Source organism: Moschus berezovskii, chromosome 8, assembly GCF_049115385.1.
Source record: "Moschus berezovskii isolate FMDL1 chromosome 8, NW_MosBer_1.0, whole genome shotgun sequence".
Classification (NCBI taxonomy): Eukaryota; Metazoa; Chordata; class Mammalia; order Artiodactyla; family Moschidae; genus Moschus; species Moschus berezovskii.
The window spans coordinates 104,256,759-104,278,953 of NC_142467.1; the positions used below are offsets into that span (position 1 = coordinate 104,256,759).

At 49.4% G+C, this 22,195-nt stretch overlaps 1 protein-coding gene across 2 annotated transcripts; it reads right to left on the reverse strand.

Moving 5' to 3' along the window:
* Positions 1-4,435: 4,435 nt before the first annotated feature.
* Positions 4,436-22,052, reverse strand: AKAP8 (A-kinase anchoring protein 8). 2 transcript variants are annotated; one of them, XM_055431288.2, is made up of 14 exons: positions 21,948-22,052; positions 19,284-19,322; positions 17,803-17,835; positions 17,017-17,293; positions 16,118-16,601; positions 15,448-15,577; positions 15,156-15,202; positions 13,986-14,019; positions 12,041-12,128; positions 10,091-10,232; positions 9,668-9,761; positions 9,099-9,229; positions 7,851-7,946; positions 4,436-6,075 (listed from the first exon to the last, which is right to left on the reverse strand). In XM_055431288.2, the coding sequence occupies exons 1-14, from the start codon at positions 21,964-21,966 to the stop codon at positions 5,638-5,640; spliced, it is 2,052 nt and encodes a 683-aa protein (XP_055287263.1). In that variant the 5' UTR covers positions 21,967-22,052; the 3' UTR covers positions 4,436-5,637. The 2 variants fall into 2 exon arrangements, with proteins under 2 accessions (XP_055287263.1, XP_055287264.1); XM_055431289.2 differs by having other exon boundaries at positions 17,775-17,835; positions 21,948-22,039.
* Between the last annotated feature and the right edge of the window lie 143 nt (positions 22,053-22,195).

The window sequence follows — 22,195 nt, forward strand, 5'->3', positions numbered from 1 at the left end:
ATTAAAAGCAAAATTCTTATGCTTTTAAACATAAAAACTACCATATGATACAGTAATTTCTGTGCTAGGTCTATACCTCGCAAAATTGAAAATAGATACTCTGAGACTTCCCTGGTGGTCCAGTGGTTAAGAATCAGCCTTCCAATGCAGGGGACTCAGGTTCCATCCCTGGAAGTGAACTAAGATCCCACACGCACACGTCACAAGTAGAAACCCATGTGCCTCAACTGCTGAGCCTGTGTGCTCTAGATCCTGTGCGCCAAACTCGAGAAGCCCCCGATTTCCCCAACAAAGACCCCGCAAAGTCCCCTCCCTCAAAAAAGGTACTCAATGGATTTCCCTGGCAGTCCAGTGGTTAAGACTCCATGCTTCCAATGCAGGGGGCATGGGTTTAACCCCTCATTAGGCAACTAAGACCCCACATGACTTGCAGTGTGCATACTCAGTCTCTCAGTCATGTCCAGCTCTTTGCAACCCCAGGCTTCTCTGTCCATGGAATTTCCCAGGCAAGCATACTAGAGTGGGTTGCCGTTTCCTCCTCCAGGGATCTGCCTGACCCAGGGATTGAACTTGTGTGTCCTGCATTGTCAGGCGGATTCTGGCCACCTGGGAAGCCAGCTGAATAAATGAATACCCCATTCCCTTATATGACTGAATATCCCATTGTATGTATATACTGCAACTGGATAAATAAATGTGGTGTGTCCTTGCAATGGGATAGTCAGCAATATAAAGGAATGAACTGATGCTGGCTGAAACATGGAGGAACCTCAAAAACATTAACGCTGAGTTAAGAAGCCGACCAGAGCTGATAAACGCTGAGACAGGGAGCAAGATGAGTGGTGGTCAGGAGACTAGGGAGGAGGGGTGAGGAGAAACTACTGGTGGATAAGGCGTTTCCTTGAAAGGTGAGAGAAATGTCTTGGAACCAGTTACAAGTGACGGTAGCACCACTTTGTGAGTGTGCTAAATGCCACTGCACTATCAGCTTTAAAATGGTCAACGGCCCATTTTGTCACATGAACTTTACCTCTTGTGGGGAGGGAAACTTAGAAGCCACTTTTTTTTCAATAGTGCCAAGTATGTATTATACAAATTAAAAAAATATTTATTTGTCTGCACTGGGTCTTAGTTGTGGCAGGCAGGATCTTCACTGCAGCATGTAAACGCATATTAATAGTTCAGGCATATGGGATCTAGTTCCCTGACTAGGGGACGAACCCTGGCCCTCTACACTGGGAGTGCAGTCTTAGCCACTGGACCACCAGGCAGGTCCCCTTGTCTCACTTAATTTTGATACCAGCCCTGTGAGAATGGACAGATTGCTCCCTATCCCACCACATTATGTTATCCCCAAACTGAATTCCAGTTTCTTTCAAATACATGTAAAGTGTACACTCAACCAGATGGTGTTTTGAGAGGAAGTACATAGACTCTTAAGTCTGATTATAGAAAACCAACTAAACCTCATAGGCCTCAGCGTCCTTGTACAAGATGAAGGAAGTGGCCCAGTTCTAAAAGGCTCTTCTACTTTGTTCTAAAATTCTACTCGAACTTTGTGGTGCCTGTCTAATCACTCCTGGCCTCCTTTCTGGTGAGCCAGGATCATTTTCAGCAGTAGACATGATTTCTTTATGGTCCAAAATCTAAGAGAAGATTTGCAAATACTGATTATGTACTCTTGAATGAGGACTTTGGTTATTACACTGTTTTTTCCTCTTTAGCAACTGTAGTAATTTCATAAAAACCCAGTTAGATCACACTGACCCACAGTATTACCTAAAGCTGAAACTATTAATAGGTTGACATTCTTAAGATTATTTTTTTGCCTGCCAGCCATCTATGGGGTCGCACAGAGCTGGACACGACTGAAGTGACTTAGCAGCAGCAGCAGCAGCAGAGAATACATTCTCTAAACCTGTTTTCTTATTGTTGTTGTTGTTAGTTGCAGCATGCAAACTGTTAGTTTGTGGTACGTGGGATCTAGTTCCCTGACTGACCAGGGATCGAACCTGGGCTTCCTGCACTGGGAGCTCGGTGTCTTAGCCACTCAACCGCCAGGAAAGTCCCAAACAGACCTGTGTATTGATCTTAGTATTTCAGATTCCTACATTTTTTTTTTTGGCTGCGTCGGGTCTTATTTGTGGGTAGTGGGATCTTTGTTGTGGCACAGATTCTCTAGCTGTGGCCTGTGGGCTCGGAAGCCCTCAGGCTTAATTGCTCCATGGCATGTGGAATCTTAGTTCCCCCATTAGGGATCGAAGCTGTGTCCCATGCATTCGAAGGTGAATTCTTTTTTTTTTTAAAGTAACTGTTAAAATTTTTGGCTGTGCTGGGTCCTCGTTGCTGCACGGACTTTTATCTAGTTGTGTGTGATGTGTGGGCTTCTCACTGTGGTGGCTCCTCCTGTTGTGGAGCACAGGCTCTAGGGTCTGCAGGCTTCAGTTAGTTGTGGCTCTAGAGCACAGGCTCAATGTGTCACAGAGGCTTAGTTGCTCCGAGGCATTGGGATCTTCCTGGTCCAGGGATGGGACCCATGTAGGCAGATTCCTTACCACTGAGCCACCAGGGATGTCACAGTATTCCCACACCTTTAATGTGGGGCCTTAGAAGTTACTTAACTTCCCTCTCAGGTTTCTCCCCTACAGAAAAGATAAAACTGATAAATATTCGTTTCCAATGAGTGAGCCTGCAACTTATTCCTGTCATCTCAGGCATATTAGGACATCCTTTTGTGCAACCAAGTAATGACTCCCCATCTTGGGGAATAAGAGCCTGATTTAAACCTAAATTTACTAATAAAATGAACCATGTCATTTCATACTGGGGGTAGGTGGTAAGGGTGGTGGTAAAAGAACTTAATAGAAATTCAGATTCAATGGCAGGCCTTGTATTAATTAAAAACAAGGGAATTCCCTGGCAGTTCAGTGGTTAGGACGCCATGCTTTCACTGCTAAAAGCACCGGTGATTGCAGAACTAAGATCCCCCAAGTCACATGGCACGGCCAAAAAAACCTGGTTTCATAGTTTTGTTATTCTCTCTCAGACACTTTTGCCTCAAGAGAACAAGCTTCAACGGGCATGCATAACCTGTGACTAAGCCACATCTATGCAGTATTAGTCAGCAAATTTGGAAAACCTTAAAGGGCAGTGCCAAAGAATGTTCAGACTACTGTACAGTTGTGCTTATGTCACATGCTAGTAAGGTTATGCTCAAAATCCTTCAAGCTAGGCCTCAGCAGTACGTTCGAGGCTTCCAGATGTACAAGCTGGATTCAGAAAAGGCCTAGGAATGAGAGATCTAATTGCCAATATTTGTTGGATCATAGAGAAAGCAAGGGAATTCCAGAAAAACATCTACTTCTGCTTCATGAACAACACTAAAGCCTTTGTGGATCACAGCAAACTGTGGAAAATTCCTAGAAATGGGAATGCCAGATCACCGTATCTGTCTCCTAAGAAAACTGTATGCAGGTGAAGAAACGAGTTAGAACCAGACATGAACAACTGACTGGTTCAAAATTGGGAAAGGAGTACAAGGCTGTGTATTGTCACCCTGCTTATTTAACTTATATGCAGTGTACACCATGGGAAATGCCAGGCTCAAGCTGGAATCAAGATTGCCAGGAGAAATATCAGCCACCTCAGATATGCAGACGATACCACTCTAATGGCACAAAGTGAAGAGGAACTAGTCTCTTGATAAGGGTGAAAGAGAGTAAAAAAGCTGACTTAAAATTAAATGTTCAAAAAGTGATTATCAAGGCATCTGGTCCCATCAGTTCAAGGCAAATAAGATGGGGAAAAAAATGTAAACAGTGACAAGTTTTATTTTCTCGTGCTCCAAAATCACTGTGGACAGTGAATGCAGCCATGAAGTTAAAAGGCACTTGCTCTGTAGAAGGAAATCTATGACAAACCTAGTGTATTAAAAAGCAGACATCACTCTGCCAACAAAGGTCCATATAGTCAAAGCTATGGTTTTTCCAGTAGTCCTGTACAGATGTGAGTTGGACCATAAACAAGGCTGACCAGAAAGAATTCTTTCAAACTGTGGTGTTGGAGAAGACTCTTGGAGTCCCTTGGACTGCAAGATCAAACCAGTCAATCCTAAAGATCAACCCTGAATGTTCCTTGGAAGGACTGATAATGAAGCTCCAGTACTTTGGCCACCTGAAGCAAAGAGCTGACTCATTGGAAAAGACCCTGATCCTGGAAAGATTGAAGGCAAAAGTAGGGGCTGGAAGAGGATGAGATGGTTAGATAACATTGCCGATTCAATGGACATGAATCTGAGCAAACTCTGGGAGATGGACAGGGGAGCCTGGCATGCTACAGTCCATAAGGTTGGAAAGTTGGACACAACTTAGTGACTGAACGACAAAACAAACGCAGTATTGAGGAATGATGAATAGGAAAGATTCAGAGGCACCACTTCTTGCTCACTAAGCAGTTTATTTGTTCTTAGTTCTACCATTTGACTTTTTCATAAATACTCATCTCACGTCTCCAATAAGGCTGCTTGAGAGCAGTGCATATACCTAAGTTTTGTCATGAACCAGCACCTGGTATACAACAGACGGTCTCTTCTCTACCACCTCTTTTCTAATAACGTCCCACTGGCCAGTGCTTTCCTAAGTGTGACAGTTCAAAGGTTTACAGGACAACAGACCCAGGAGTACCATTTCAAAAGGGCGGTTATCTTCCAATTCTTTTGATTACATGAAAGTGTAACTGTTGCTTACTAACCTTCAACACATGCTAGCTTTTCTTTCTTACAGATTCAGAAACTTCCAAAGGAATATTTATCTAAAATAAAATGTTTCTTCATTTTCCACAGATCTCTGTCTATGGCAACTTATATTTCCATTCACAAGACATCAAATTTTCTTTTTAAATATATTTAAGTAAAAGTAACTCAATTTAAAGAAAAACAAGAACCCTGAAGTAATGCAGAGGTGGGACACAAATGAGGTAAAACATTGCAAAGGTGATTCACCAAGGATTAAAGGTTGGGAAACAATGCCCTAGGCAAAATATCCTCATTCTTGAGGGTAAGTAGGTGTGCTTCCAATGGTTCACGTGTAAGATTCTTCAGGCCTTTGAGAATTCACTGATGTGACAGAATCAAATCACGTTAACAAGATTCTGCTACCTCTTGTGAGGGGAGGATCACACACCACAGTGTACCACAAAAGCAGAGATCAAAAACCGAAGTCAAAGTAAATTCTTAAAACTTTAAAAAAACAATAAAAGCTTTATAAAGCAAGATACATCCTAGTATTGAACTGCTCCTAGACCAAAAAAATAATAAAAAGGGGTGCATTCAGCCAGTGGCTGTATTTAACAAGCAAAGTATCAGCAAAGTATAATTATCCAACTTTTATTATTTCAACTACAGTGTAAAGAGAGATGTCACAGCCACTTGGGGGAATGTACAACTTTTGCAGCCTTCACACCAAGGCAGAAAGCCACACGACTCTGTGAGACAAGCCTGTGAGGTACACTTTTCTGAAGGAAATGGCTGAGTCTCTTCGCCAAAATAATATTCCAGTATCACATACCCTATACTACTTACAAACCAAAGGAGGGAATAATGCATTATACAACATATCCCTTGAAACAGGGAAAGGAGGATCATTGTGTGGGAATAGCATCTTTGGACTCTGCATCAGTCTGTTCCACTGTGGCTTCTGCAGCAGCTGTGACTGTCAAGGTGCTTTCTGACTCTGCTGCCATGGCTTCCACTTCAACTCCAGCCTCAGCAGCTTCACCTCCAGCATCTGCTTCAGTGTAGCCCTTCTCAGGTGCCATCCTGCAGGGTGTCTCTTCTTCGGGGTGGGGACCACAAGTGGCCTCAGCTGTGTCCGCAGGGTCGTCCCGTTTGGCCAGCATTTCCCCACTTTCTGCAGCAGGTGCTTCTTCTCCATCTACTGCCCTCACTGCTGCCGTAATCACCTCAGCTAAGACCTGGGCTGCTACCTCCTCAGGTGTCTCTTCCTTATCCTCACCTCCCAAATTCTCATCTCCTTCTATTTCTGTATCACCAGCTTCACTGGTGAAAGGGTCTTCACCCTGGCCAAGAAGAGGAAACCCAGGTTAGTGTGGTCCAAAGAGCTGTCCAAATCAGAGACTGAGGCTCAGGCTGCTGGGAGTTCATGTTTTCATGATGGGCAGAGTCAACAAGAGAAACATTTTAAATCACATCAAGTGAGTCAATCCTACACGTGCTCAGAAAAGATATCTCAGAAAAGCTTCACGAGTACTATTTTGCACTTGTTATTCAAGCATATAATGATGAGGAAAGGTTTAAAATGGCATAGATATTCTTAACCCAATTAAAAAAAAACCCCAAAACCTCATTTTAACAGGAAGCTCAGGCTTTTTTTTTTTTAAATGTGGACCATTTTTAAAGTCTATTGAATCTAATACAATACTACTTCTCTTTTGTATTTTGGTTTTTTGGCACGTGGCATGTAGGATCTTAGTTCTCTGACCTGGGATCAAACTAGCATCCCTTGCATTGGAAGGCAAATTCTTTACCATTGGACCACCAGGAAAAGTCCCAAGGCTCTTTCTAAAGTTTCATTTAGGCACACAGCCCTGGCATGAAGGTTACCCCCATTTTACAGTGAAGAAAATGAGACTTACTAAACAGTATCACAAGCAGATCAGAAAATGTTTTAAAATACAGTGTTTAGGACTTTCCTGGCAGTCCAGTGGTTAAGAATCCCAGCTTCCACTACAAGGGACGTGCGTTCAATCCCTGGTTGGGGAAACTAAGATCCCATGTACCAAAAAAATAATGGTGTGTAGGGAGTTCCCTGGTGGCCTCATACTTAGGATTCTGAGCTTTCACTGCCATGGCCTGGATTCAGTTCCTGGTTGGGGAACTGATTCCACATGCTATGAGGTAGGGCCAAAACAAAACCAAGTATTTACAAGCTTGAGTTAACAGCTGACTCCAGAAACTTTAGGTCTGTCTAAGCCACAAGGTTGGAGAAGGAAAAGGCAACCCACTCCAGTGTTCTTGCCTGGAGAATCCCAGGGACAGAGGAGCCTGGTGGGCTGCCATCTATGGGGTCGTACAGAGTTGGTCATGACTGAAGTGACTTAGCAGCAGCAGCAAGCCACAAGGTAAAACACTGATCAGTCATGGTTCTTACACTGGTTATTTAAATTCTGTCCCTTTATGGATGAAATGAATCTTCAAATACTGAGGCAATTAATAACTGAGAGGAGGGCAAATACGTCCTAGTCAGGTTATGCTGAATCTTAACTGCCAGCCCCAAATGTTTAAGTCATGGGTCTGAGCACTCAGCAAAATGGGCTTCCGAAGGAGGAACCAGAAACTCTTCCAACCAGACTTGTCTCCAGGGTATCCTCCTTGGGATTTGTTTTGATTACTCTGCTCCTGATGCTATGGCACCGTTAGCTGTTCCCTCTCCCTGTTCCCCATCTTATTGTTGGTTGTCTCTGCCAGCAAAATCATGTTTTAGTATCTACATGGAGACTTGCCATTTTCTTCGGTCTTTGTTTTACTGGGAGCATTTCACCATCATTTGGGTTGCTATTTTATGGAGAGACAGCCTGGCTTTCTCATGGTGACAGTCAGCACCATTGCACAGATTAAGCAAGCAGGGCCATTTCGCAGAGTTCCCAGGCAAGCAGTGAGTCTCAGGGAATGCACAACTGTGGAATCCCCAAGCCTGATACAGTCCAACATCTCTCAATTCTTCAAAAGACTCAGCAATACTAAATACTGCACTTTGGATAGAATTCCAAACCCAGAGTTGGTTCATCCTCCATTTCCAAAGCTTTTCCTCTCTACTGGACTCTGAAGCACAAACCTTGAGGTATTTTTCCAGCATCTTCACTATATGTCTGTTGTTCAAAACACTCTTAGCCACATGGAGACTTGTTTTCTTGAACTGTTCAGCAGCCAACTACACAGGGAATCAAACATGAGTTTTTAAGAATGGTGTGCAGAGAGAAGCGAGAGCATAAACCAGCCTGGGTACACGGAGTTGTTCTGAGATTCGTCCTAGGCAACTAACACCTTTCTTCAGTGTGGCCTGTTCCCAAGTGCTGGGCTCCAATAATGAAAGCAAGCAAGCACTGGAGAAGAATCAGAGCTGAGTCTGTGAAACAGTGGGGGTAAGTCTGAGGCCTTAAAAAGCACAGGCACAGCACTGATGTCCAAGTACCATGCGTACAAGCAAGGAAGAAACAAAAACATTTACAGATCAGAAGCTACGTGGACTCAGTAGGGAAAAAGGGCAAGCTTTTTCTTTTTAGTTTTCTGAGTTATACTGACTTTACAAGTAAATTCTATAGGAAAAGTCTGAATGCTGCAAACATTTGACTGTTTTAGAGCTTAACACATTCAGATGATAATCCCTTGTTTGTACGGTGGTTTTTGTCTGGTCTTTAGTAATACCAGGAGATGATGGGCAGGCAGGTAGCTCCAATCTCGAAGTCAGGTAAACTAACCACAGAGATGCTAAACCAGGGTTTGGCAAGCTAGAGCCTGCAGGCCAGATGCGGCCACACCCATTCCTTTACTTAAGGCCTGTGGCTGTTTCTGCCCATCAGCCAGACTTGAGACTTGAGGATTAACAATGCAGAGACCTGATGGCTTGCAAAGGTAATATTTACAGTTTGACCCTTTATTTAAAAAAAAAAAAAAGCAAAAAACTGCCAATACTTTGGCATTTAGCCTCAGGCCCCATCAGCTGGAAGGATCAAACCAAGCCCTGACCCTGAGTCCTCCAGAACACTGTGCTGTGAGTGGCCCTCAGCCTCAGCTTGGAAGAAACCCAGTTTTTCAGCAACTGGGGAATTTACTCATGTGACTTACAGGGAATATTCGCAACCCAGGAAAATTTCCAGCTACTGTGTTTAGTCAATCTTAAGCAACACATTTTCCTCCCATTTTAATAGAAACTGGGGTGCATGTTACAATCACTTCATGAAATGATGGAGTATGGCAAAAGCCCCTAAAGATGTTAGCTTCCACATGAGACACACAAAGTGCTGAACCCCTCGCACTGGCAGCCAGGACCGCTTGTCCCACCCCACACCACGGGGGCACTCACCCGGCGGTTGTGATTGTGGTCAACAGAGTGCAGGTGCCGCTGGAGGAGCTGGGGCTGCGCCGGGATCAGCATGTCACAGGCCAGGCAGTGAGCAGCCTCTATTTTCTTGAAGAAGTGCTCCTGGCCAATCCCTGTTGACAACACCGCAGTCTTGTGGGATTTGGGTCGGCATCCAAGTGATGCTTCCCTCCCACTCACTCCCCATTAGGGCTCACATTTTCTCCCCGTGACCCTAAGGATTCAGTTAGGACCGAGTCTGAGACACGCATCACCTGCCCTCCAGCAGGTGCATGGAGACAGAACACACGGCCTCCACACCTGGGAACTTTATTTTCAACTTTTCTCATCCTTCGGGCCTTTCTCCTCATATAAGGAGGAAAAACATCAGAGTGCTTAAACAGCACGCCGATGCGCTGCCTGCAGAGCTGTCACCTACATTAGGCCACAACGGAGGCCCTTCCCTTGCTAAGCGCCACTCCCGTTGTCCTCACTCTGTCACAGTTAAAGCCACCCTGACCTGGGCTTTGTGATCCGGACTAACCCACCCCCCACCTCAGATCATAACTCACCTTTGAAAGGATCTGGTTTTGGTTTTGTACTTTCCTTCTCCATCAGTTCCTGACGCCGCTTCTCAATTTTCTTATTCCTATTTATAATGTATTCCTAGAGAGGTTGGAAGATGCACCAAATGAAATGAGGAGGGGGGATGGTGCACGTGGGTATTTTTTCAGCTGCCAAGCCCACGGTGGGTGGTGACAGCCTTCTCTCAGCTGCTCTCAGGATGGGAAGACAGCCATCAGGGCAGCTCCATGAGCAGAATTAGTGCGAACTACAATGAGTGGAGCTCTCACTGTCCTTCTGCCTCAGGGACCTGCACATTGCTATTCTGGAAAAAGAAGTCTTGACCAAATTTAGGCTTCCCTTCTCTGTTGGGGATCCAAAACCTGTAGGATCACTGGGACACGCCATGATGGAGGCTAAGTGTGATTTACCTGGAGGAATTCCACCGTCTTTTCAGGCAGCTTGGTACTTATAAAGCGCAGTGTCTCTCTGTGAAACTTGCTTTGCAAATGCTTCTGGATTTCTTCATCTTCAAAGCTACGGAACTTGCACACGGAACAGGCAAACTGAATCCTGGAGAAGGAAGACAAAAAAAGCAGTGATGCAGATAACCAGCTTATCTCTGCCTCAGAGTAACAGTTACTCCGAGCTTCCCCATAATAAGAATCAGAGTACAACCTTGCAAGCATTTCAGGAAAATGATTCCTGGAGCACTTTACTGCCATACCACTCTTTTTGGCCCACAGAGGTGGAGACTTTTCAGAACTGTGGATTCCCTAAGTCTCTAGCCCACTGCTCTGGGGGCCTAGAACCCAACTCCACAGCTTCTCAGATGTTGCTGTCTGCAGCCACTTGGAAGATAAAAGACAACTGACTCCATTTAGTACCACAGAATTCCCAATGATCTCACAAAATTCAAAACTCACATGATCTCATTTCTCCAATGGGACTCAACGGAAGGACACATCATACCTAAGGATGAAAACTGAGGTTTCTTTGCTGTGTGCTTTCAAAATTTCACCAGATAGATGCATGCCGTATGACAAGGGGAAAGCACCCTACAGACAGACCCCCAAACCCCCAGAGCGGGCTGCTGCTTCCCTCAGCTCTGCTCCTCGCGGGGTCTAACAGCAGAGGCCCTGTGGCACTCAGGAATCCTCCTCCGCCAAATCAGAGTTCTGCTGGACAAGTGTCACAAGACGCCCTGGTCTTTGCAGATACCCCCGAAAGAGTGAAGAGGAAAATCTTCTGGGCCCTGTGTGCACAACTGCCAGAAAGCCACCAAAGAAATATAGGGTTCCCGCTTCTCTGCTGCGTCTTGACCTCCCCTGTGACAACTTCTCCAATTTTTTTTGAGGATCTTCAGTCACTAGGGCAGTCTAAGTGAAAGTAGCTCAGTCGTCTCTATTTGCGACCCCATGGACTGTCCATGGAATTCTCCAGGCCAGAATACTGAAGTGGGTAGTCTTTCCCTCTCCAGGGGATCTTCCCAACCCAGGGATCGAATCCAGGTCTCCCGCACTGTGGGCGGATTCTTTACCAGCTGAGCCACAAGGGAAGCCCAGGGCAGTCTAAAGATTCCTTTAAAATATTCATCTCAGTTCCCCTGTAGCATGAAAACAGATCTAGAATGACCGTCCTTTTCATTCATCTGTTTAAAGATAAGATTTCAGTGAATTCTGTAATACCTGAACTCCTCCTACCCTGCTTTCCAGCCTCTACTGTTTGCTCTTTTGCTGAGTGTTAATGCACAGGAAAACCATTATCCCCGCTTGAGCCTTAAGGGCAAGGATTTCCTCTCGAATCTTCAAGAGCACCTGCGCACAGGGAAGCAGCCAGCTTGGTCAAGGCCGTCTCACCCATTTGCTCCAGTGGTTTATGAGGACAGGCGCCCAGTGTGCTCACACTAATGCCCTCTGGGGTTTGCACTGTTGCTTTTAAATCTTGAAGCTAGCATCTATACATGTCAAACTCCACAAGTGGTTTGGATTTATATGGACAAGGCGCACACAGCGCCTTGGCAGCTCGGCTAAATACACTTCACCTGTCTGGGATGACGGCCAAGAGACAAGGGAACTCCTCACAGGCCTGCAGGAGGGCAAGCAACACCAGCAAGGATAAGACTCAGTATGCTTCCCAAGTTTTGTCTCCCATCGACCTGACAAGGCTTTCCTGACACACACCTGGAGTCAGATGGTAGGGTGCTGGATTGGAAAAGCAAGAGAGGGAAGGACACAGAGAGCAGGTAGTGTGAGTGGGGTGGGCAGGCCGTGTCCCCGGCTCGTCCCAACCTTATCAGGCCCCTCGCCCCCAACACTACGGAGTGGAGACAGATGAGTTCAGGAGAGCCCTGACAGCGCCCACCTCTTCTGACTCCTCACCTGTCAGCTGCTCGGTCTCGCATCCTATCTCGCCTTCTCTGCTTTTCCCTTCTCTTCTTTACTTCATCGTCCTCGTCGTCCTTCTCTCCTGCAACAGAGAAGTCCCTTCCAGACCCTCTGAGGTGCCTGTAGAGGTGCTGACCACCAGGGCTTTGACAGGCCACAGCTGTGCCACCATACCCCACGCCCTGCTGCGCCCTCCACGCACGGCAGGGCCAGAACACCCTGAGGCAGCAAGGGGCTGCCAAAGGCTCCCAAGAGTGGGCCTTTGATGAGAACCCTCAACAGTTCCCAGGGGAGTCACGTCACTCCCCCCCAGGGCCTGATAAGGTTGGGATGGGCCAGGGACACGGCCCGCCCACCCCACTCACACCACGGCCCACCTGCTCTGTCCTTCCCTATTTTGCTTTTCCAATCCAGCACCCTATCATTGGGTCTTCTCCCAATGTTACTCAAGGAGACAGAGAATCAATCCTTCCCAGATAAGAGGCAGCAGCTGGAAGGCCTCAGAGAACAAAGCTGGCCACTCCACCGCCCTCTGCCCCACCTCCAGGTGGGCCGTGACAACTGTCCTGTTGGCTCCTCTGAACTAGGGCCTCAGCAGGTCTGACAGTCCCTGGTGGCCCGGACTCTACCTCCCACTCACAAGAACCATCAATCTCTGGCTTTCCCGGCAATATGCAGGAAGCAATCCCAGAAATAAAAATGGGAAGAGACCAAACGGTCCTCCGTCCATCCCATGGGGCCAGCGCGGGAGCTCCGGAGAGAGCCGTGCAGCCCAGAGGTGCAGCCTGGGCCAGGCTGCCTCACCGCAGCTCAGGGCCAGGGCCGGACGCTGAAACAAGGTTGGATAAGCATCTGAACTGTAACCCCTACCCCTGATGCCAGTCACGAGACTGTCCCACGAAGATGGCGACCGGCGTGCGCTGCTCAGAAGCCTCTCAAAAGGGCGTGTGGGATTTTTGGCAAGAGGTCACTGCCTGAAACTATTACTGCTGTTTAATAGCAAAGTCATCCCGGGTAGGCAGCAGGACCTGCGCGCAATAAACATGTCACCTTTGCTTTAGCATTTACCCCGCTGCACGAGCTGCAAACTGCTCTGTGTGGCCCCATGCTATGGATGTAACTGCTTCAATAAACAGGGCAGGAGGACCTCAGAGAGTGGGCTAAACCTGAACACGGAAGAGAAGGAGCATCTAAGTCAGGGCCTTCATAATTTATGAGAGCAGCCTGTGGGAAACCAGCTATGGACATACCCACGGGAACAGGAAATAAGTGGCTGCCTCTCCATGCCCTTCCTAAAGGGCTTAACGTTGCTCTGTTCTTGCCACTTATTTGGGACTCTTAAGTCTCTCACACGGGAACTGCTGGGACCTGCTGAGCAGTGACTGCCTCTGGAGGATCCAAGCCCCCCCACCCCCTTCTCCCCTCCCAGGCAGACATCTGATCTCTGCCCCACACTGTGCCAGTGTCCCCACCACAGAGGCCAAAAGCATGGCCCTGGCCTGGCAAGCAAGGGAGCTTTGGACAGAATGAAGCCCAGGAGAAAACAGTACAGGGACCTGCACAGGACAAAGGGGGAACAGAGAAGACAGGCTGGAGGGTGCCTTTTCTTATCTCTCTTCCATTTCTGAGACTCTCTCTTCCCTACCACTTCGAGCTACTGCAGACACCCAGAGATGAGCTCCCCCTGCCTCCAGGGCCTGCACTGAGTGAGGCAAGCAGACCTATTTCCAGCAAGTGTTGCTGCAAACACCAAGGCAAAGCCTCAGAGCGAGTGGCAAGGCCAAGGCCCACCTGGCAGTCACGGCCCCTCTTCTGCCCTGAGCCTCCAGCCTCTCTTCCAACCTTGCTCAGAAGCCCAGCTGGGCTGGGCGTTGGGCAGTGAGTGCAGGGCAGCTGGGCGGACACAAGATAGCTCAGAGGGATGCTGTGGGATGCCTACCTCTCTGCCTTCCGGAGTCAAAGAATTCGTCCTCCTGAAAAAGGGCACAAAGTCACACTTGAGGTGGAATTTCCAGAACTCTCCACAACCAACCAAGCTCCCTGACACCACCTGGTGGTCACTCTGCCACCAGAAACACAGCCACAACGTATCAGAACCAGTCCCAGGGCCATGGGATGGAGCCCGAGTGTCCTGTCACTAGTCCTGCTTGCCTTCTGAGATTCTGTGCTAACAACTAACTTGCTTTTTTTAAATTAAAGACACAGACCAGCTTTCAGTTCTTTCTAAAGCTAGAGAACTACCTCTGGCAAATGCTCAGTTCTGCATGTGGGAATACCAAAAGTTCATCCATCACAATGTCAAGAAACCCCGGTTTGTAGAAAGAGCTGGTCCTAGCACTCTCTACTGAACATGGGCTTTACGACATTTCCCAGCTACTTGTTTACATCTACCAAAGATTATAACAAGTCAGGCAGAGATAAAAACTCGTGTAACTGAACCCATTCCCTAGACATCAAGCTGATCTATCAGCAGGTATACAGGCTCAGGACCTAAACAACCTAGACCGGGGACGAGCAAGACAATCAGAAGAGCGGAAAAGTCACCGTACCCAGGGCCTTCCTCCCCTCTCACAACCTCATCTGACCGTCAGAAGCCCCTCATGAAGCTTCATACACCCAGATTTCCAGGTCCTGCCCCAGACTTGGATCAGAGTTTGCAGGAGGCGGCAAAGGCTTGCACCCCAGGTGCTTGTGCCTGGTCCTGGCTAAGAGCCAGCCTCTGACACCCATCTCCCATGACTGGTTTTAAGAGCTGAAGGACAGGGATGCAACTCGGCACCAGCATAGAGCTGGTAGCAAATGAGTCTTCAGTGCCTATTTAAAAGCCTCAGCCTATGTGGCCACTGCAGTTACCATGTGGCAGCCAGGCACATCACTGTGAGGACCTAGGAATGGCTGGGGAGAGGGCTGGGAACGTTTTCAGGAAAACAAGGATTGTTTCAAGTGGAAAACTCTCAGAAACCGAGTTGCAAGTCTGATTATTAAATCAACTCATGAGGTGGAGTTGAATCTACCACAGCAGCTGTTCCTGCCTCTCTGTGAGGAAGACGCTAAAGAAAGAAATCCCACACTAGAGACACTGGAGGTTGATCGATAAAGGCGAACTTACACCCCTGAATTCTTCATCTCCTGACCGGAAGTCACCAGCTCCATCATCTACCAAACACAAAGGAATAAAGAAAGTCAGCCCCTTGGCAGCGGGCCCACTCCCTGTTTTCACTCCCCAAACTCACTGTCCAGAGTGACTGTGCCCATCCTGACTACAGTGGGGACTGTGGGAGTGTGAGTGACACGCGTCATTGAGTTCCCCTGTGTGCGCTGTCCAGACAGGCAGGCAGAACACCGAACATGCAACTGACCCAATCTTATGGCCATCCTGGCCTACTGGCCCCAGGGCATACCGTTTTCAGAAAAATCTCCTTCACTGTCAGCTCGAGCTTGTTTGGTGTCAGGCTCGTCATAAATCTGCAGCTGCTTCCGTTTCCTGCCCAAGCTTTCTGGGCCGCAGCGACTGAACCCTCTCCGCCGAGGCTGCAAACAGAAGCACACTCCCCTGTATTGCTTACTCTGAGGGTCCCCATTTGTCCCCAGGGCAGTGAAGAACAAAGGAGTTGTAAGGCCAGAGAACAGGGGCGGACAAGTGCTTTCAGAAAGCAAAGGGAGATCCCACGGTGGGAGCCTCCCCCACCCTCCCCCCCCTCCCCACCGCCAAGACATGAAAACTCTACACTGAGTCAAAGAAGCCAGACACAAACGGCCACAGATGACACGACTGCATTCATATGAAATGTCCAGAAGGACATGTAGAGAGACAAAAGCTAGATTAGCTGTTGCCATGGGTTGGGGGAGAGAAGACGAAATGACTGCTAATAACAGGTTTCTTTCTGGGATGATGGAAACACTCTTAATTATATAGTAGTGAAGGTTGCAAAATTCTGTACATTTTCACTAGACGTTGAACTGCACTTTAAAAATGTGACATAAGGTCTAGTAAGACCTACAAGATACTTTAAAGACAAACATATAAAAAGAAATGCAAACAAGGAAGGTTAGAACTTGGCAAAGGCTTACCTGGTCTCTTATCCGGGTCTGTGACCGGCCACAGCCATAGGGCACAGAGTTGTCATAACCACCTGCCCCCTGCATGCCCATCATGCCAAAGTCAGGGGCCATGGACTGGGAGAAGAGGGAAGGCGGGGGTCTGCTGGGGGAGGGGCCTCCAAGGCCCCGTCCACCCACAAAGTTCATCTCTGTCCACGGAGTAGAAAGAGGCTCAGAAGAGGCTGCAGGTGGCATGAAGGGGTCTCCGCGCATAAATGTGCTGGGGTTGCTCTGGTCCTGGAAGCGGCCCTGGCCACGGCCCCGCATGAAGCCATCGAGGGAGCCCCGCTCACGGGTTGGGTCCCGGCAATCACTGTACTGACCACCAAAGCCACCATTGCGGTCTGGCCCCAGGTCAAAGTCATAGTCGTAGCTGTAGCTGGGGCGATAGGGATTGTGCTCAGGCAGGCAAGGCCTGGAATCATAGGACTCAAACGACTGGAAGCGAAAGGAGCTGCAAAGAAAGCACAACCCATCACCACACTGTCCAGGCACGGCCTCAATGCCGCCTGCAAAGCACACCCCCTACATTCAGAGCAGCAAAACCAAACCGCCACCCCTCTGAGATGCTCACAAAGTAAGACAGGCCAAACCCCTTTGAAACACTACTGAGCAAGGGGAGTGAAACCCTGGCCACAGGAACCGGGAGAAGATGCTGGGTGCCTGAGCTAACAGGCATGCCCTAAGACCCACCACCCAGGAAACCAGCAAGTCCTACCAAATGCCTCTGCCCCAACAAAGGCTTAACTTATCTGCCCTACACTGAGGAGGGAGCTGGGGAAGAGCCCTCCCAGGATGAGCAGGTGCCCACTCCCTCTATACTAAGTGGGGCACGCGGGACCCCAAGAAGTGCTCAGGTCTATAATCACCTCTCCCGGTCCTGCATGCCCTCCCCACCGCCGCTGCTCCCGCCCCTTCCTCCTTCCTTGGACATCATGTCCAAACGCTGGTTGATCTTGGCGATGAGAGAGTCAGAACTGTCAGTGCATGGTTCTGGGCCGTAAGAAGCCATGTGCATGGCAGGGCCCCCAGGCGCCAGGCTGTCGCTGGCCTTGGTGGCCTCCCATGAGGCTGGGCCGTAGCTGTAAGTTGCTCCTGTGGTGACGCTGGTGTTCTGGGCACCATAGTAATTGTAATTTTCATAACCTGATGGAGGGAGGAAGAGATAAGTCAGATCTCAGCAGCTTCAAGACCAGTCCCTGGGGGACAAGTCAGGCAAGGAGCCCCCACCGCCTGTGGAGAAGGAAGAGGGTCCTGGGACTAAGGGCTGCTGCCACTGCCCCAGCACTGCACACGTCACCTGCCAACAGGCGACAGGAGGGCATGGCCTCAACTCTGAGCAGTGGGTTTTCTATACCGAATCATAAGACTTGCTTCTCATCCAAAGCCAGAGAGCCCAGGAGCTGGCAGTTGGAAGACTGACGGACCCACCAAAGAGCAGACCACCATCACAACCCTCCCTACCCGCTACCTCCAGCAAGCTCCCTCAGAGGCCTGCCCCCAGCCCTCCTCCATATCTCAGACCCAGTCTGCTGAGCCGTCAGGACAACCATGAGCATACCAAGGATGGGAGATGAGGGTCCCTGCACCCCAGCCCCTCTAGGTAGCTGGTCAGAGGCCTACTTACCCACCCATAGACCCTTAGAAGGGCGTACCTTGCCAGCTGGCCACACCAGTTCCATATGTACCTTAGATTAGAAGAAACAAAAACATACAAGGTTTTGGTTTACAAAATGAAGGCATCTAAGACACAGTTCCTCACCCCACCCCAGCCTAGATGCTGAAAGACAGTCGTCACCTCACTCCACTCTCCACAGGGCCAGAGCTGGGGGTGGCTAAGGTCAGTGCTGCAAGGAGGCACCCTTTGTTGCCCACTGAGGTCAGGAAAGGTGGGGTCCACTAGCTGTAAAACTCATTTCCTACAGAAATGCTCAGCTAAGCATAACCAGGGCATCTCTCCTAAGGAAGCCGTCCATTAGGGCAACAGAAAGGACACTACAGTCTTTTTCCAGGAAGCGTCCAGCGTGGGCCAGTAGCGAAGAGGCTGTCCAGGCCAGGTCCCCAGGCATAGTCGTTCTAACGCACCAGTTTTCACCAGGCACCAGATCTCAGGCACCGCCAACAGCACGGAGCGCACTGGTGGAAAATCATGTCCCCAGTTCAGCTGAGCAAGGGACAGCGTGTGCCTGAGTAACACAGAAGGCCTCCTGCTGAGAAACTAGGTGATGGGTGGAAAAGTGACTCAAAAGCGATCCAGCTGCCAGTAGTGCAAGGGCCAAGTTCCAGACTCAGAAAACAAAGGAGACCTTCAATCAATCCCCTGGAACAAATGCTGGCAAAAAGCAGAAAACCTCGCCCACCAGACAGCACATTCTAGTTCTTCAAACACACTTAGCACCATGATAGGGACTCCTGAGCAGGGTCCATGAACGGGCCCAGGGCCAAATCTAGTCCACAGCCCTGTTTTTGTAGGGCCCACAAGCTAAGAATGGGTTTTATGTTTTTAAATGGTTGGGGAACAAACAAACAAGAAAAGTTGAAATGATACTTCATAACGTGCAAATTCTGACAAAGGACACGTTTTTATATCTGTCAAAACTCACAAAGCTATGTAACAAAGTAAAAACTAATGTAAACTACAGACCATACATTGTATGAACACTGGCTTATAAACTGTAACACAGTCCGCTAACTACAATAGTAAAGGGAATAATGCCTGGGTCGCAGATAGGCTGTGGGTGCGCATATGAAGTTCCATGTACTAGCTGATCAATCCCCTAAGTCTTAAACTACTGAAAAGTATTGCTTATAAAAATCTTTGGTTATACCCTCAACTATTTACTTAAGACAAAACAACAAAAACTGACTGTCTGATAACATAATGGAAATCACATGGTATGCAAATTTCAGTGTCTTTATGTAAACATTATTGGCACACAGTCTTACCTACTTGTTCATAAACTGTCTATGGTGGCTTCTGCACTATAGAGACTATGTAGCCTGCAAAGTCAAAACATTTACTATCTGGCCCTTTACAAAAAAGGCTTCCTGGTTCCAGTTCCGTTCATGCTAGTGCTGGCAGGGGTGGGGTGGGGTGGGGCAGCCCATGCCTCCCTGACAAGCAGGTCCCACTTACCCTGGGTGTTGGTAGGTCCAGCACTCCAAGCCCCGTAACCTGTGAACATATTTGTGAGTTAGTCATATTTGTCACACCACAGAACAAGTGCTTCTGAGGAGCATAAAGGAATCTCCTTGAAGGAGATGAGTGTCAGCCTTACAAGAAGGCAGCACAACCGCAACAATGTCGCCCTAAAAGTCATCCCACAGCTGGCTTTTGGATTATCACACTCCACATGCCTGAGGCCAAAGCAGAAAAAAGGAAGGGGATGTGCCTCCTGGCCATTGTGGTCCATTGCCTGCTGAGGGACCTTGACCTAAGCCTCAACCCACAACTGAGGAAGACACAGGACTAGCTACCAGCTCACTCACCATTAGGACACAGTCTCCACCCCCAGCCCCCTCAAGCAGCTGTAAGAACCTCAAGACTGGGAACAAACTTTGATTATCTGGAGAGAAGAGCTGTGCCTCTTCTTTTGACTCTAACTCTCCAATGCTCCCCTGGGCCTTGAAGTCCCAGGGCTTCAGCCTGGTCCTAAGGCATCAGATGGCATTCCTCTCTGTGGGGGCTCCCCCTGCCCCTCTGGACACTCCCATGACAGCATCTATCTGGTCCCTCTTCATCTGTGTGTCCAGTCTGGCACTGAGCTGGGCACAGGCAACCATTCACACCTGCCAAAAGACTTCACCTCTGCAAAGCCTCCTCCCTCTCAGATACTTCCCTTTTCTCCTACCAGGACTGGAGTAGGAAATGGCAACTCATTCCGGTACTCTTGCCTGGAAAATCCCACGAACAGAAAAGTCTGGTGGACTGAGGCTCATGGGGTTGCAAGAGCTGGACCTGACTTAGACTAAGCACGAATGTTCCTACCAAAACAATCCAAACCGTTAGATGAATGCCTACTGTATGCCCACACGAGACTGACCCTCAGCTACTGATCCCAGAATGCCATTCAGAGGGAGCTAGGGAGCTAAGGCTCAGACGATATGGGACTTGAACTGAAGTCACCCTGCTGAAGGTTATCTTCCGGCACACAGATTTCCATGTCTGTGCAGCAGAAAAGCAGAGTAGTGATTCTAACAGCAACTTGATCAACTCTGTGGCACTGGTCTAACTAAGCAGCATAAGCCGTTCACATGACCGCAAGAGCCTTGAAATAGGTACTGTTCACTATGCTGCACACAGGGGCTCCAGAGGATAAGCCACTTGCCCAAGAATATGTTGAGGAGCAGGAAGAGGAGGACCTGGAGCCAGATGAGGTACCTCCGACGGAGCAACGAGCAACTCTTAAACACCAACAAGTCTCAGGAAATAACTCTCGGTGGAAAAGCTGCACCCAGACCGACCTGAAAACGTTTTTGGTAGGTAGGAATGGGAGCAGGGTGTAACCCCTCTAAGCTAAGAGCACAGGTAAGGCAGGATTACTACTAGCGGTAAGATCTGGTTAGGGAGGCAGGCAAAAAATGGTGAGATTCAGTCAGACTGCAGAAAAGATCGGAGAACCAGGCTGAACCAGTCAACGACCTTGGAGCCACCCAAGCACACCAAGACCTTTCTGCTTCTCTGCAATTTCTGCTGCTGGCCTCCTGCTAATACTGCCACCTTTCAAAACACGCGCCTTCCCTGCGGCAGCCAAGATCTGATCGCCTGTGTCTGAACCTCATAAGCCCAGACAGAGATCCGCGCCGGGTCAAGCCCAGTCCTTCATATTTCAACTGTTCCCTGCAGGGAAACGCGGCTTCCCAGCACGCAGCAAAGGCCTCCTAGGAGGCTCAGATTCCAGAGACAGAGCAGGTCGCTCGAGGTCCGTCCTGCCGCAGGCCCCGAAATCCAAGTGGGTAAAGGGCACTTTCCACCTCACACAGCCCCTCTGGCGTCTCCAGGCCACCACAGAAGACAACCTTTAGGAGAACCACCAGTCTGTCACGACCCCAGAGCACATCGGGTTTCCAGGCTTTGATCAAGAAGCTACCCCGCATCTGACCCTCAGTGTCTTGTCCCAGATGTGCATGAGCCAGGTCCGCGACAGGCGCCCAGTGAGGCTGATCACTGTAGAGGCTGCACTAGGCCCCGCCGCTCTGCACCGCCCGGCTGGCGGCAATGGGTCCGAACCTGCGCCGTCCACACGGCCTTCGGGACCAGCGCCCCAGGCCTCCTCTGCCGCACGGATGCCCCAGCCAACCCCGCAGGTTCCCAGACAGGCAGGCACGACAGCCCGGGAAGACGCAGCGGTCCCGTCTCGGTCGCAGACCGCAGACCTCGCGCCCCATGAGCTCCCGCCATAGCTCCGCCCCCCGGCGCCGCCATTTTGTGGCGTCTTCCAAAAGGGACACCGGGCCTGCGAAGGGTAGGGTTCGGCAGGGCCCGGCCGACCCAGCCGGGGCTGAAAAACTGAAACGGCCCCGACTGCCTGAAGCGCCCCCCGAAGCCCGCCCCAGCGTCGGCCTGCCGAACTCGGCCAACGTCCTCAGGCCCCGTCGGCCAATCCGCACGCAGCGCCCCGGGAACGACAGGGCCGAGGTCCAATGAGCTGCGCGCGCGCGCCCCGGCCGCCTCTCCACAAGACCGAACTACGGTAACCGCGCTCGGGTGTAGTCTTCGGCCCGCGGCCCCCAGCACGGCGTCCGAACTGTGCCCGGACACCACCTTCCCGCCCCACCCCGCAGAGTTGACCACACCAACCTCCGTAGCCCTGATCCATGTCTTCAGCTCCGCCCGCCAAGCAGCTCCTTTTTCTAGGCTAGCACAGGACGCATGCGCTCAACGCACTTCCCGCCGTCCTCTACTGGTAGACCGGGCGCCTACGTCACCCCTGCTACGCGATACCATTGGCCGTAGTTCACGGCGGGCCCTCCTTTATCACCCCGGCTGGCCTTACGGTTGTTCCGGGTCGGTGTTCGTAGCTTGCTAGTTTTGCTCCTGTCCGCTGT

What these genes read in the sequence shown, in the direction of transcription:
- AKAP8 (XM_055431288.2), bottom strand. An exon ending in TGGACCTACCAACACCCAGG is followed by an intron (nt 17,836 to 19,283) that starts GTAAGTGGGACC and finishes TTCTAATCTAAG; the next exon opens with GTACATATGGAACTGGTGTG. An exon ending in CGAGACCGAGCAGCTGACAG is followed by an intron (nt 10,233 to 12,040) that starts GTGAGGAGTCAG and finishes TTCCTTCTCCAG; the next exon opens with GATTCAGTTTGCCTGTTCCG.